At 37.6% G+C, this 15,477-nt stretch overlaps 1 protein-coding gene across 1 annotated transcript; it reads left to right on the top strand.

Annotated features, from left to right (window-relative positions):
• The first annotated feature begins 8,428 nt into the window (after positions 1 to 8,428).
• On the top strand, positions 8,429 to 13,657 carry LOC121736516 (galactose-1-phosphate uridylyltransferase). The gene is made up of 8 exons (XM_042127761.1): positions 8,429 to 8,485; positions 11,144 to 11,304; positions 11,465 to 11,592; positions 11,978 to 12,055; positions 12,324 to 12,476; positions 12,619 to 12,694; positions 12,980 to 13,199; positions 13,429 to 13,657. Exons 1-8 carry the CDS (start codon positions 8,464 to 8,466, stop codon positions 13,632 to 13,634), a joined length of 1,044 nt encoding a protein of 347 aa, XP_041983695.1. The 5' UTR covers positions 8,429 to 8,463; the 3' UTR covers positions 13,635 to 13,657.
• Positions 13,658 to 15,477: the final 1,820 nt, after the last annotated feature.

Consider the following 15,477-nt stretch of genomic DNA (forward strand, 5'->3'; position numbering starts at 1 on the left):
GGGTCGATGGTGGCGGCGCGCGCACCCGCACCAGCGTGCTATTGTTTTTCGAATGTGGGCCGAACTTTTTTTTCCGCTGGCAACATTGGCACCTGCATTGAGGTTGTCGATGCCGGAGGTCAAGTGCTCATTTTTAATCGATGCGGAAGGCTTTACATAAACCCCCTCGCTAATAAAATATCCACAATTTGTATAAATCACGTAGTAACAGTAACAAAATGTTTTATCCTTTTCTATCAAGCCTTTCTAACGTATCAGACAAGACAAGACACAACTTAACGCGTGTGAAACATAATTGATATTTTTATTATTTAGTAAGGGCAAGTGACATGTGATATTAAGGAATCAACATTTCATAAGAACATTGATTGTTATGCCATTGGTTGTTACGAATCATTATTAAAATCCTCCATAGCAACATTTTCTACATATTTAATTGAGTTACTATAACCATGCTATAACCGAAGAGCATTATGCAACAGTTTTCAGGGCCACTTTCATGAAGTAAGGAAAAACCAAGATGGCGTCAAATGTCAAACTCAAGGTAGAGTGTAGACCACAGGTGTAGACTGTCCTTGTGGTTCTATTCTATTTGTTGGTACCGACTTACTTAATTTACATAAAGTGGAAACATTATGGTAGACTAATTTATTATAATATCAATTTGTTCGGGTTGTGTTAAATAAGTGTTAAGTCGGTCGGTAAGGCTTGACAACCAAATGACATAGGTCCGATGCATATCAATCTATTTCACTAAGGGCCTGTTTCACCACTTCCTGATAAAGTGCCGGATAGGCTATAGAGTATGGAGAATCTGTCAGATAAGTTGTGGTTAGCCTATCCGGCACTTATCAGGAAGTTGTGAAACAGGCCCTAAGAGTACAATCAAAGATTTCAATACTCATAAATCATAATGTGGCAAAAACACCAAAGTTGTTTTTCACCGTATAGAGAATAACTAGATGGCGCCCGCAACACCGTTGCGCCAAAGTACGTCTGTCGCGCGAAAACCGTTCATTTTTCCGGGGTAAAAAAGTATCCTATGTCCTTTCCAGGGACTCAAAGTATCCCCATACTAAATTTCAGCAAAATCGGTTCAGCTGTTTAAACGAGAAGAGGTTAAACAGACAGACAGACTTTCGTATTTATAATATTAAGTATGGATGTTACATTAGATGATACAATTTATACGATTTAAGAAAACTAAATCTGAAACGAAACATGTAAAGTTTAACAAGAACTATGATGCCCTCTTTCGTTTTTCCACTGTCTGCAGTGTCTTATGTTGATCTTTAAACGAGCAATTCTTGTATATACTAGCTGTCCCGGTGAATTTCGTGTCACTTTAAAACCTTCCCTGGACTTCTACGAATATTTTAAGACTAAAATCAGCCCAATCCGTTCAGCCGTTTTCGAGTTTTAGCGTGACATTTGAAAATCCATTTTTATATATAAGAAGATATAATTGGAATCTCGGAATCGGCTCCAACGATTTTCATGAAATTTAGTATATAGGGGGTTTCGGGGGCGATAAATCGATCTAGCTAGAATACATTTTTAGAAAATTTCATTTTATTCGTGTTATATCGAATACCGAGCAAACCTCGGTCAAACAGCTAGTGTATCTTTAACGCGGGCGGATTCGCAACCAAAAGCTAGTACTGTAATCCGTTTAAGCATTAACCATGGTTTAAACCACGTTTAAAATGTTTAAATGTAAGCGCACTTTGGGCCGCATTCGAGACATTTTAACCTTAATACAAACCTGTGGCGCTGCAGTCCACTGCGGACTACAGCATATTATATCACGCCGTAAGCCTGCTGGTTTACAGCATTGTAAATATAACTAAATTTTAAGTTTTATAACGAGAACTACACAGGAATACTAGGTACTTTTAGAAAGAAGTAGCTCATGTCAATAAAGGCCTAGCCAAGACGTTTTCTTATTCACTTCTTTATAGATTTATCGCCGATCAAAATATATGGAATTGACATAAGCGTTCGATAATATGTAGTTAACATTCGACATATTGATCGGCGATTCCATAAAGATAAAGAAAACGTCTTGGCTGAGGGCCCCGTATTCTTCATGATACGCTGCTTTTAAATAGCATTCCTTTTATTTAAATGCGGCTTCGATCCTCTGAAATGAATTAAATGTAAAACTATATCAAAGGCGTTCGAAATGGTCAAAAGTCTAAAAAAATCAGTCGTTTAACGGTAGCACGACGTATGAGAATACTGAGGCACAATAGACATAACTATGTCTACTCTGACTGAGGCCTTACTCCCGAATCTGATATCGATTCCGATTTTCGATTTCAACGGTTTTTTGACATTTTTTAGACATATTTTATAGTTTGTGCGTTTTAACATGATATGGGTGACACATTATAATTGACAATAGTAGGGAAGTTACCTAAGAAAATTAATCGATAATTTAAAAATATCGAATCACTTCGTAAAGGAATTGCAATCGAAATTGACGATTTCGTACTGACGTTTCAGAATGGCGCCGGCGATTTAAAATGGCCGCCCTTTTTATCGATTTGATTTCGATTCAACAGTGTCAATCTCTATTGGCATAAGTTCCATTTCATGCATCTGACATTTTTCAAATATTTTCGTAACAATAATTTTCACAGTTAAAATTTATAATTTTATATTTATAAGTTAGCATTTAGCAACTTTTCATTTTTATTAATTTACAATTATAGGAAACATTTGTTTTTGTAGATGGAATATAATTTATTACATTTTGATTTTTTTTGTTTTCTTGTAAAAAAAACCCGTAGCAAGGAATATGAGAAGTGTCACACATATCATCTTAAAACGCACAAACTATAGATGTCTAAAGTGTCAAAAAACCGTTGAAATCGCAAATCGAAATCGATATCAGTTTCGGGAGTAAGGCACCAGTTTCGGGAGTAAGGCACCAGTTTCGGGAGTAAGGCACCAGTTTCGGGAGTAAGGCACCAGGTGCCTGGTTAGCTGTTTCACAGTAACAGACTAGATCGAATAGGGGACGAAACTGCAATGTTGCATTAAAATATTTAACTCGGTGTACCGAAGGCTACATTTTATTACGTACCAATCATATTCTACTTAGACAGATATGTTACGTCCATACTATTTTCCGGCTTAAATCTCTTCCGAACAATTTTCAAATTCAAAATTGCAAATATTGATAAATTTGACAGATAAGTGAAACAAAAGATACGAAAAACTATTTAAATAAAAGAGACAGTTTTATTTTTAAACGTCGAATCGTATCGCTGTCTCTTTCTTCGCCTATGACGAAAATTCGATTTTTTCCAGATTGTTCGAAAAAATAATTGAAAATGTAAATAATCGAGGTATTCATTGCAATCAAGACATGTGGTAAGAGATTCCATGTATTTGTTTACTTTCGAGTTATAATTGGTACATTTTCAATACATGCACGACGTCATTTTCAATTTATTTAGGTAAGACAAGACGCGGCACGTTCGTGACTGCGCTCGATGCAGACTATACAACAGAGGGCCCAATTGGGCCGTATTTGAATCTTCACAACGCGCGCGGTAGTAACATATCTGCTTTGAGTTTTTCATCATTGTTACGTACCCTAATATGTTAACTAGGCGCGGTGGTTTTAATATTCGGTATAAAAATTTATATAATACTAGCTGTCCCGGCAAACGTTTCTTTGCCATATATAAAGTAATTCGCCCGTATTATTTTATTGAAGTGACTAAATAAGTATGTCACCATAGCAACGTCCATCGCTATCCCGTCGCACAAACAATGGTCGCCGTCTGTCTCGAGTTGTAATAATTTACTATTATTTATTCAACAAATGCACTTATCAATATAAAAAGTACACAGTAGCCGATTCTCAGACCCACTAGATATGTATATAAAATTTGGTTAAAATCAAGAGTACGCGGCCTAACATCGTGACACGAGAACTTTATATAATACTAGACGTCCCGCGCGGCTTCGCCCGCGTAAATTAGAAATTTTACAGAATCCGTAGCTACATTTTCCCATAAAAAATATTTCCCCCGTTTTTCCCACATTTTCCTGAGTTTCTTCTGTCGTATTAGTCTTAGAGTAATAATATAATATAACCTTCTCGATAAATGATGAGTCTTACTCGATAAATGATCTATCTAACACTGAGATAAGTTTTTAAATCGGACCTGTAGTTTCTGAGATTGACGCGTTCAAGCAAACATACTCTTCAGGTTTATAATATTAGGTAGATATAGATTTTTTTTAATTATCGCTTGACAAACTCGAGTCTCGATCTAAAAGACTATGAAATGGTATAATATGGTAGTGATGATGATGATGATGATGATGAAGAATGTAATTTGCATAGTAGCATATGCTTTCTGTTCTTAAAACAACGCCGAAACTCCCAAACTTGTATCTATAAAGAATCAGGAGTTCTCTCAGCACCCTCCGAACTACGGTATACCAGGTATATCTCGGTACAAAATCTTACTTGTTGGTAGCATATGCTTAGAATACTTCTCACGAAACCGAAGTCACCACATGTTTCCCTATAAGTTTTGAGGAGTTCCCTCGATTACTTATGGATCCTTCATCAGATCACCACTTTTCTGAATATAATACCAAATTGGGATGATACCCTATATACCAAAAGAAAAATTTTGAAAATCGGTTAACAAACGGCGGAGTAATCGTTGAATATAAGAAAACGAACATAACACCTCCCCCATTTTGAAAGTCGGTTAAAATTGTAGCCTATGTGTTATTTATTTAATATTTTAATCAGCACATGAATTGAATAACAAATTTTTTTCAAATTAATCGTAGCACCATCTGTCAGGACAAACTAAAATTGAAATAGAATAATATTGAATGCGATGATAGCGCCGTCCGCCGGATCTAATGTAAAACATTCCAAAATCAACAACTCCTTATAAATAAGAAATTAATTGAAAAAACATTTTCCAGTAGACCAAACTGTAAATCTAAACCATTCTCGAATCTCCACGAACACACACAAAAAATTTCATCAAAATTGGTCCAGTCGTTTAGGAGGAGTTCAGTCACATACACACGCACACAAGAAATATATATATTAAGATAAGATAAGCTATTATTTGACTATATTATGTATATTGTATTTGAATAAAAACTCTTTTCTTTAGTTGATGCAAACGTCTTGTCAAGAATAGAACCTAATTTTAGACGTCTGCAACTGTAAATCAAGATGGCGGACTTCCTACGAGCTTCTGCGGCTACGACTTCGTAGCGCTGCTACGGCGTAGCATACTCGTAGCAAGGTTACGAGGTCCATAGTCGAGAACATAGACTTAATATATATTGTCGGTCGAGAATATTATGGAAATTTGAATTGCTGTTTTTTTAAATATTTTTAAAGTAAAGGGGTTTTTGCCATACATGGCATGCCAGACCCATCCTAACTTATGGCTGTATTTATTAAAATGTAACAAAAGATCTTTTATAACAATTGTAAATTATACATATATACAGGGTGTAACAAAACTAAGTGATAATATTTTAGGGTGGGTATGGTTCCCCTATATACTTATAGAGTTTGCTGTAAAAGTGCAGCGCTGGAGTAACTTTTTTCACCTTTTTGTGAAAAAGTTTATTACCCGGTGGCGCTTGCCCATACAAAACACAAAAAATTGCCTTTTCAGCGCTGCCACTTTCACTGTAGTGAATCCTATATAAGAGACACATACTGCATACAGTGAATACAAATTACACACCCTAAAGTATTATGACTTAATTTTGTTACACTTTGTGTACATATGTATACCGACATAAATAATTGCTTGTAGATATTATATATTATGTTGTAGTTACTGCAGGCGATCACAAGTCTATTTTTTACTGACTATGGCGAAGCCAAAAGGAATAAACTTTTGGCAGTCTATGAATGAAAAATGTTAATTTTTTAAAACGTTTTATTTTGCACTTTCAAAATGAATGTTAAATAAAGAAATAATACGAAAATAACGCACATTAATTAAAGCTGTTTATCAAAAATTACAAAAATCCGGATTATCCGGAGAATCCAGATTTGAGGAAGAAAAAATCTGAAAATCCGGATTTAAAAAAAAAACCGTTTTTTGCAATCTCGAAATGTATGTATGTGCCCTCGTCGCGGCTAAACTAATGGTCTGATTTTAACATATGAGATGTAAATGGATTAATAATAATGCTGCGGGTGATAAAGGCTTCAATTTTTGTTTTCAAAAGTATTTTTACGTAGTCGGCTTATATAGTTTTTGACGTATTAACAGCATTCGTGGCAAAATAGTTCGCATTGTAATGTAGTAAAATGTAAGCCCGAAGGCGTGCCATGACCTGCTTAATCTTGGCTTGATCGTAACTAACTGTTTGACCGAGTCCCATACAAAAGTAAAAAAAAATTTTGGTCTTTCAGCGCTGCTACTTTCACAGTGAACTCTCTACTAGGAACACGTACACACCCTAAAGTATTATCACTTATTTTTGTTACACCCTGTATAAGTTGTGTTCGCTCGTTATTTTAACTATGAGGGAAATGTATGTTAACTATGAGGGAAACATCTTCATACAAGAAATGTTACGCCATCTATGTAATACCAACGAAACTTCAAATTATTTCTGATTAAACATTTCCCAAACCATGCTAACGAATGTTTATAAATATTGTTGGAAAATGCTTATTGCTTACCTCAACATGAATTCAAAATTATGTACTTACTTATTAAGCAGTTTTTTTTTAAATAATTATAACAAAAGGATATTATACTACTAGTTGCATTTATGAGGCAGTTATAACAATAATATTAATATAATGTTGTTGTGATGACGGACTTTGGTCCCAGCAGAATATCAGTGCAGCAGATTCGCTGTAATCCTGGGGTCAATATTTTTTGGTGTCACACTAACCTAAGACTACACGGTCAGTCTGGGAACAGTTCAGTCCATCAGTTTGGACAGAATGATCGTCTAATCCAGTGGTCCCCAACCTTTTTTTCATGCGGGCCACAAACATGTTTAGGTTGTAGTGTCGTGGGCCGCAACAAAAATTTTTTAGGGTTACAAAATAACATTCTTCAAAATTAACGATTTAAAAGTGGAAAAAATTTAACGACTATCACGTAGACTTTATGTTATTTTGCCGGTGGGCGTGATTTTCAAATGGTTTAACAACGAGCCACAAATAAAGGCCGCGGTTGGAGATAGCTGGTGTAACCGGTTGATTGACGGACCGTCTTTATTATGTATACTTTTCGGTCATCATTCTGGCGTCAGTCTGAGACTGATGGCCTGAACTGATGCCAGACTGACCGTTACCTATATGTCTAATGTTGTAGTGTGTTTGTATTTCTTTCTGTATGTTCGCTATAATTTAATTATTGTGTTGTGTGTTTGTCAAAATAAACTTATTCTTATTCTAAATATTATGTTGTAATTGTATGTGTATTGCGTGTTGTACATTATGTAATTATTGGACAAAACATTGAACTTGGTGTCGTCAGCGACGATAACTGTACTTTATTACTTTTTATCTCGTTTAATATAACCACTAGTGTTGGGACGAGTCATGACGATATTTCGAATATTCTGTTTTAATATGGTATATTACGCAAAGGTGAGAGCAGAGGAAGCTAGCAGTAAAGTATAACCAGACCAATACGACATGCTGCAGTGCTCACGTCATATTTTTTTTTATGAAATAAGGGGGCAAACGAGCAAACGGGTCACCTGATGGAAAGCAACATCCGTCGCCCATGTACACTCGCGGCATCAGAAGAGCTGCAAGTGCGTTGCCGGCCTTTTAAGAGGTAATAGAGTAATAGGAGAGGGAAGGGAAAGGAATAGGGGAGGACAGGGAAGGGAATAGGGTAGGGGATTGGGCCTCCGGTAAACTCACTCACTCGGCGAAACACAGCGCAAGCGCTGTTTCACTCCGGTTTTCTGTGAGAACGTGGTATTTCTCCGGTCGAGCCGGCCCATTCGTGCCGAAGCATGGCTCTCCCACGTAAGACGACGTTTTACAACGTTTCTGTCAATATCAGAATATTGACAGAAACGTTGTAAAACGTCGAACAAAACCTTCTTGTTTATTCTGGTGCTGCACTCTAGCGTCAAAACATTGCAGTAATAGATTCTATTCTAGGCAATAACCACGGCCGAAATAATGGCCATTTAGCATTTGAATAATATTGTCCTAATTTGCTAATTATGATTTTTTTCTGTCAAATATACGTCGTGAAATAATATCTCGAATCTTGAAATCATTGGAAGTTATTTAATTAATAGTTTCGTAAAGCTTCCAATGTAATTTTTTCACACAATTCCATTAGTGTACACTATACAATCATATAATAATATTATTATTATATTTTATCGATAAGTAGCTAGTATCATCCCAGCACTACTGTTAAAGTGAACATTCAGTCGATCAAGTGGAGCGGAGCAGACATGACGGACTTCGATCCTACTGGTAAATGTTTTATTATTTCAATTATATACAATAAATATATTACATCTTATCTAGATAACATAATATTTTCTTTGCATAGTATACAATATTTTTTCTTTGAATATACTTAATCATAGCACCTACAGTTATTTTTTGGTTTAAAAAGTCAAAAATATTATTTTATATAATTAAGTATGTGTTTAAATTTATTTTGAGAAGTAACTAACTGCTCCATTAACTTGAAGGTTAATCGTAATTAAATGTCTCTGAGTACGGCGGTAAGACATTTAATTATAATAAATAACCTTCAATATAATGAAGAGTCAAACTCAAACTCAAACTCAAAATTTTTTATTCAGAATAAATTTTTTCAAATATTCTCTGAACGTCGGGGCTACACAGATGCCTACCACCGGTTCGGGAACTAACCCGGCGAGAAGAACCGGCGTAAGAAACTCGCACGGGGCCATCTTTTTCTAAAAAGATGGAAAATTACAAAAAATATATTATAAAATAACAGTGTCATTATGACTAAATAAAATACAACGAATGTACAATTATTATACATATTATAATGAAACAGCTCTGCAGGGGGCGACCTTATTCCCATGGCGTACTATCATTCATGAAATCAGTAACTTTATAGTACGCTTTGGTACACAAACGTTCTTTAACAACTTTTTTAAATCTATTAATTGAGAGATTTTGAACGCTTTCTGGGATCTTATTATAAAGGCGTATACATTGACCTTTAAAAGAATTTTTGACTTTAGTAAGTCTAGTCACCGGAATTTCAAGCTTATGTTTATTACGAGTATTTCTCCCATGGGTATCACATTTTTTCGTGAATTGATATATATTCTTTTTAACATATAATACATTTGATAGGACATATTGAGAAGCAATAGTTAAGATTCCAGTTTCCTTAAATTTTTCTCTAAGTGAAGTATTACGGGCCAACTTGTAGACCTTGTTGCCCGCACAGCTCGCTTCTGCAGCACAAAAATTGTATTTATATCTGCAGCATTGCCCCACAGCAAAATGCCGTAGGACATAATACTATGAAAGTAACTAAAATACACTAGACGTGCTGTTGTTTCATCTGAAAATTGTCTAATCTTACTTACTGCATATGCTGCTGAACTGAGTCTGTCGGCCAACCCAGCAATATGAGGGCCCCACTGAAGCTTGGAGTCTAGTGTAATACCTAAAAATACAGCTGTATCCACTAGCTCCATAACATCACCATTTAAAAGCACATTGGTTTCCGTTTGCCTTACATTGGGCAATTTGAATTTAATACATTTTGTTTTTTTACTATTAAGTAAAAGATTATTAACACTAAACCAATGTACAATCTTTGAGAGAGCATTATTTACTTCGTCATAACACGCATTAAGCCGTTTGACATTGAATGTAAGAGATGTATCATCAGCAAATAATACTATCCCATGTTTATCTTTAATTAAGAATGGCAGGTCATTTATATAAATAAGAAACAGGAAGGGTCCTAATATAGACCCCTGTGGGACCCCCATTTCAATTTTTGCACCAGCAGATTTTTTACCATTTATCTCAACCCTCTGAGTTCTATTTGACAAGTACGATTTTAGGAGGGCGAGTGCTGTGCCTTTTATGCCATAGTGACAGAGTTTCCTGACCAATGTTTTGTGTTGCACGCAATCAAAGGCCTTTGAGAGATCGCAAAAAACTCCTAGAGCATCCTGCGACGTCTCCCAGGCATTAAAAATACTACTGATCAATTCAACGCCTGCGTCTGTAGAATTGAAGATAATGTATGGGGCTTATGTCAAATTGTATGTAGTTTGGAAGATAATGTATGGGGCTTATGTCAAATTTTTAAATTAATTACATTTAAGTAATTAATGTTCCACTCTGAGTGCGACAGTCAGAGACGAATATTATTTACTTAACTGTAATTAAATGAAGATTTTATCAGAAGCACCATACATTATCAGCTGTCAAACTATTAATGAAATAGAAGTATAGTAAGGCGGTGAGTGCGGCAGTAAGTGCTTACTGGCTGGAGCTGGCTGCATTCACGGTTGCAGCCTGAAATTGGGGGGGAGGGGGGGTCACTTAGTAGTCACTACACAATTTTATTTATCTGCGCCCTCGGACGGTTCTGGGTTTTATTTTATTTTCAATTTTATCTTAGATTTTGGGGGGGGGTCATGTCCCCTGTGACCCCCCCTTCGGACCGCGCCTGGCTGGCTGGTTACTTACTTTGCCACAAGCTGTACTTTACACAATCGTTGTTAGGGTTGAAGTTGAATAATAAACAATTAGTGAGTCTGCAAAAAACACATTTAGGGTTTTGGTGGAAGTCCGGTACGTTTTGAGGTAGACCGGCCGGTCGTGGAGGAGTCCTGTCCAATGTTGGCAGATCCGGCCCGGATCTGTCAATATTGGATCCCGGATCATCCGGGACATCGCTCCGTATACGGCTGAAGGCAAACCGCAGGTGGTTTTAGTGGGCAAGCCCGACGCTTCTCACCGGGAGTCCCACATACCCCCGGGGTGCTTCAGCTTAACTGAGGCACATCCCCGACCCGGGACACCCATAAAAGGTTTCCCCTGTGCGTAAAAAAAAACATTTAGGCTAAGAAAGAGAGCTATCAATACGTGCGACAGAGATAAACAATTTCTAAATTACAGAACACCAGCACATACGCTACAACCCGTTGAAGGATGAATGGGTTCTGGTGTCTCCTCATCGCTGCAAGCGACCCTGGAGCGGGCAGACGGAGGAGGTGGTAGACGAGACTCCGCAGACCAGCAACCAGCTGATGCCTGGAGCTGTGAGAGCTACGGGACAGGTAAGAGCAGCTGGTAGAATAGTGGATGCTGCTAGTAACCCTGGAGCGGGCAGGCGGAGTAGGCGACAGAGGTAACTCCACAGACCAGCAACCAGCTGATGCAGTTCAATCAATCAATCTTAGTATCAGTCATTTTCTAATTCATCTCGTTTGCTTCCAGAGGAACCCCAACTACACGTCAACTTATGTCTTCGAGAACGACTTCCCTGCGCTTCTGGAGGATGTACCGTCACCGTCAGTCGCTGACCATCCGCTGTTTCAGTCTGCACAAGCCAGAGGCACGTGTAGGTATGCTGTAATTATGATTTATGAAGTAAAAATATACCATCAGAGAAATTGATTATTGATTTGTAGGCAGATGGCGGACCTTCGCAATTTAAAATATTAAGAAAGTCCACCATCCGAACCAACCGAACTTAGGTAGGTATTATATATTCGTCGGGTTTTGTCAACAAAATCCGACGAATATACCTACTTTAAGTTCGCCATCTGTCCAAAATCTATCTTAGATAAATAAATAATTTTATTAGCCATATTCTTATCTGTGTTTGTCTGACTGTTAACGTTAGATTTGATGAGGTATGGATTGTGTCGTGGGCCGCGGCACTGTGACGACGACGCCGCGCGTCGTGTTCAATGGGGATGCGGCCTTACTAACATGTTTTTTTTTCAGGGTTATGTGCTTCCATCCAGACCCCACCAAGACTGTTCCGCTTATGACGGTAGAAGAAATCTTAGCGGTAATTCAAGAGTGAGTATTTTTTAAGTAGCTATACAATATTGATGCTCGTTAATCGTTATCGCTAACTGCTCCCAACGCTAATAAAAAATATATATTTTTGATCTTTTAAGGATGAGTTTAAAACATGATGACTAGTCTCAAAAGAAACGGTTTTACCAACGTCTGTTGCAACTTTACAAGTCACTTGTCCTTTTGCTTTTCTATGACGACCGACAGACGTCTGCTGTTCTCAAAGCAGCCAAAGAACTGTAACAAATCTAACCAAGTTCTTTTTCAGGTGGGTTAATCAAACATCTGAGCTAGGTGCTCGTTACACCTGGGTCCAGGTGTTCGAGAACAAGGGTGCCGTGATGGGCTGCTCTAACCCTCACCCACACTGCCAAATCTGGGCCTCCAACTTCCTGCCCAATGAGGCTAGGGTGAAAGACAGGTGGGGCACTACTTAGTCACACTTATGCTTAGTTCTTGAGATTTTTAGACAAGAGTTTATCCGATCAATAAGACGTAATAACGTCTTATTGATCAGATGCCAATGGAAAGTGATATTATGAAGAAAACTATTCTCTTTTCAGATGCCAGAAGGAATACTTCAACAAACACAACAAACCTTTGTTGGTTGACTATGTTGAACAGGAATTAAAAAAGAAGGTACCTACTTACATAAAGTATATAAGAACAAAATTATAAAAGGTTCAATAATAATATAATTTATAATTACTTACAGATTTTGGTATAACCTAACGATAGTTAATTTAGTACCTACTTATTAGTTTTTCATATTAAATCATTGGTACTTGCCCAGAGCACGAACGCTATGTAAGATTTGATATAAATGGCTTTAAGTCATGTTAAAGATAAGTAGCCGTGATTTATAAAGTAAACACTAAACAGTCGAATAGAGGTTATACTTTCCTTACCTAATTAATCTTTCAGGAGCGTATAATATGTGAGAACGAGGAATGGGTGGCGCTTGTGCCGTACTGGGCAACGTGGCCTTACGAGGCCATGCTGTTACCTCGTAACGGACGGCCTCAGAGGATGACAGACCTCAGTGCAGAGCAGAAGAATGGCCTGGCCTCGATCATGAAGATGCTCACTACGAAATACGACAATCTGTTCAAGTGTAGCTTCCCCTATAGCATGGGTTGGCATGGTAAGTAAACGGCCAATACTTTTTAGATTAAAATTCCTGAGTATTAGCAAATTAATATTGTACGGCTACCGTACAATATTAATTTGCTAATACCTTCCTTCTCGAAAAAAAGATAAGTATGTTGCAAATTGTAAGTTGCGACTATAGTGACGCCACACATTAGTGTAAAAAGTTATAAGATCCAAATAAAAACTTTATTTTTATAAATTATTTTTTTAAACTCTTATAGGTGCGCCTACGGGACAATCACACTCTCCCGGGGATTCCCCGCATTGGGTGTTCCACGGATTGTATTACCCGCCACTACTGCGTTCTGCTACTGTGAAGAAGTTCATGGTTGGTTACGAGATGTTGGCGCAAGCGCAACGAGACCTCACACCCGAGCAGGCAGCTGAAAAACTTCGAATGTGTAGTGATACTCATTACAAGAAATAACAAAATAAATAAAATATAATTATATTTTCTACAAAATATATGTTTTTTCTCTACTTTTTACTATATTGTAAAATTATTACATCACGCCGAAGTTATAAAATAGTAGTGTATTGTTTTTGTCGTTTAGTGCGGTCTCACCCAGGGGCTAGGCTCCAGCTCAGGGCTCTAAACACTAAAAAATAAATTACCTTTTTATATAAGTTAGAAGTAACAACAAATACTGAAAACAAAATAAAATCAATATTTAAGGGGGGCTCCCATACAACAAACATGATTTTTTTGGCCTTTTTTGCTCGATATCAATAATGACAACAGACAGGCAGTTGAAATTTTCACAGAATCCTTAATTATATGTGTACTTTAATAATTAACAATAAAATTAGAGTATAATTAAAATTTACGGGGGCTCCCATACAAAAACACAACTTTTGGCCTATTTTTTCTCTATAACGGTACGGAACCCTTCGTGCGCGAGTCCGACTCGCACTTGACCGATTTTATTGTAAACATGGTATCAAATTCGGGCAATCTATACAACAAAAAAGAATTTTGAAATTCTGACCACAGCAAAGTATTTTCATTGGTCGATAGAGCCCGCATGCGGGGTGCGGGAGATTTCTGAAACGCATGCCACGGGGGCCGCATTCGGGGAACCGTTTTCATTGGTCGATAGGGCCCGCATGCGGGGTGCGGGAGATTTCTGAAATGCGTGCCACAGGGCCCGCATTCGGGGAACCGTTTTCATTGGTCGATAGGGCCCGCATGCGGGGTGCGGGAGATTTCTGAAATGCGTGCCACAGGGCCCGCATTCGGGAAACCGTTTTCATTGGTCGATAGAGCCCGCATGCGGGGTGCGGGAGATTTCTGAAATGCGTGCCACAGGGCCCGCATTCGGGGAACCGTTTTCATTGGTCGATAGGGCCCGCAGGGTTGGGGAGAACCTCTGTGTTCGTCGCCAGTTACAGACGTTCTTGCCATGGAACAACAATTGATGTTACGCGGAGCAATTTTGACTGTCTGTGATTTATTGAAGAAGAAACTATTGGCGTCACTGAAGGAGAAGAGAAAAAGATTTTGGGTGCGAACTTTACTGGAAAATAGAAACAGGCATGGCGCGTCAGAAACATTGTGTTATTGGAGTTCGGCGGTAATGTTTTGTATAGCAACACACTTAGATACGCGACGGAATTATCAAAACCGAACATAGCAAATCAAACCTTAACTCCAGATCGTTAACACATACATTACATCTGAGAATTTCAAATACTCACTTACGCGCACGTTCCGCAACGAAAATTACGCCGCGAAATTTCGGCTCTTCGCGTAATTTATAGTGTGTCGCATCAGGCGTAAGCGGCTGAACGTAATTTCGGTCACGTAAATTACGCCGGCGTAATTCAGCCTAGTGTGTTTAGACCCTTAGGCATCATTGTATTCGGTTCATTTGGATAAAATTCAACCTTAAAAAAAGTATGTAACCATACTATAACTATGGGGTGGAAGCAATGTTATACAGATATGTTACGTCCATACTATTTTCCAGCTTAAATCTCTTCCGAACAATTTTCAAATTCAAAATTGCAGACATTGACAAATTTGACAGATAAGTGAAACAAAAGATACGAAAAACCAATTACATAAAAGAGACAGTTCTATTTTTAAAAGTCGAATAGTATCGCTGTCTCTTTCTTCGCCTGAGCTATGATGAAAATTCGATTTTTCGAGATTGTTCGAAAAAATAATTGAAAATGTAAATAATCAAGGTATTTATTGCAATCAAGACATGTGGTAAGAGATTCCATGTGTTTTGTTTACTTTCGAGTCATAATTGGTACATTTTCGA

The sequence above is a fragment of the Aricia agestis genome, chromosome 19, assembly GCF_905147365.1.
Source record: "Aricia agestis chromosome 19, ilAriAges1.1, whole genome shotgun sequence".
Taxonomy (NCBI): Eukaryota; Metazoa; Arthropoda; class Insecta; order Lepidoptera; family Lycaenidae; genus Aricia; species Aricia agestis.

Coding starts and splice junctions, on each gene's coding strand:
- LOC121736516 (XM_042127761.1), top strand. CDS start 8,464: ATGACGGACTTCGATCCTACTG. Junction 11,593..11,977: donor CAAGCCAGAGGCACGTGTAG/GTATGCTGTAAT, acceptor TTTTTTTTTCAG/GGTTATGTGCTTCCATCCAG. Junction 12,056..12,323: donor ATCTTAGCGGTAATTCAAGA/GTGAGTATTTTT, acceptor GTTCTTTTTCAG/GTGGGTTAATCAAACATCTG.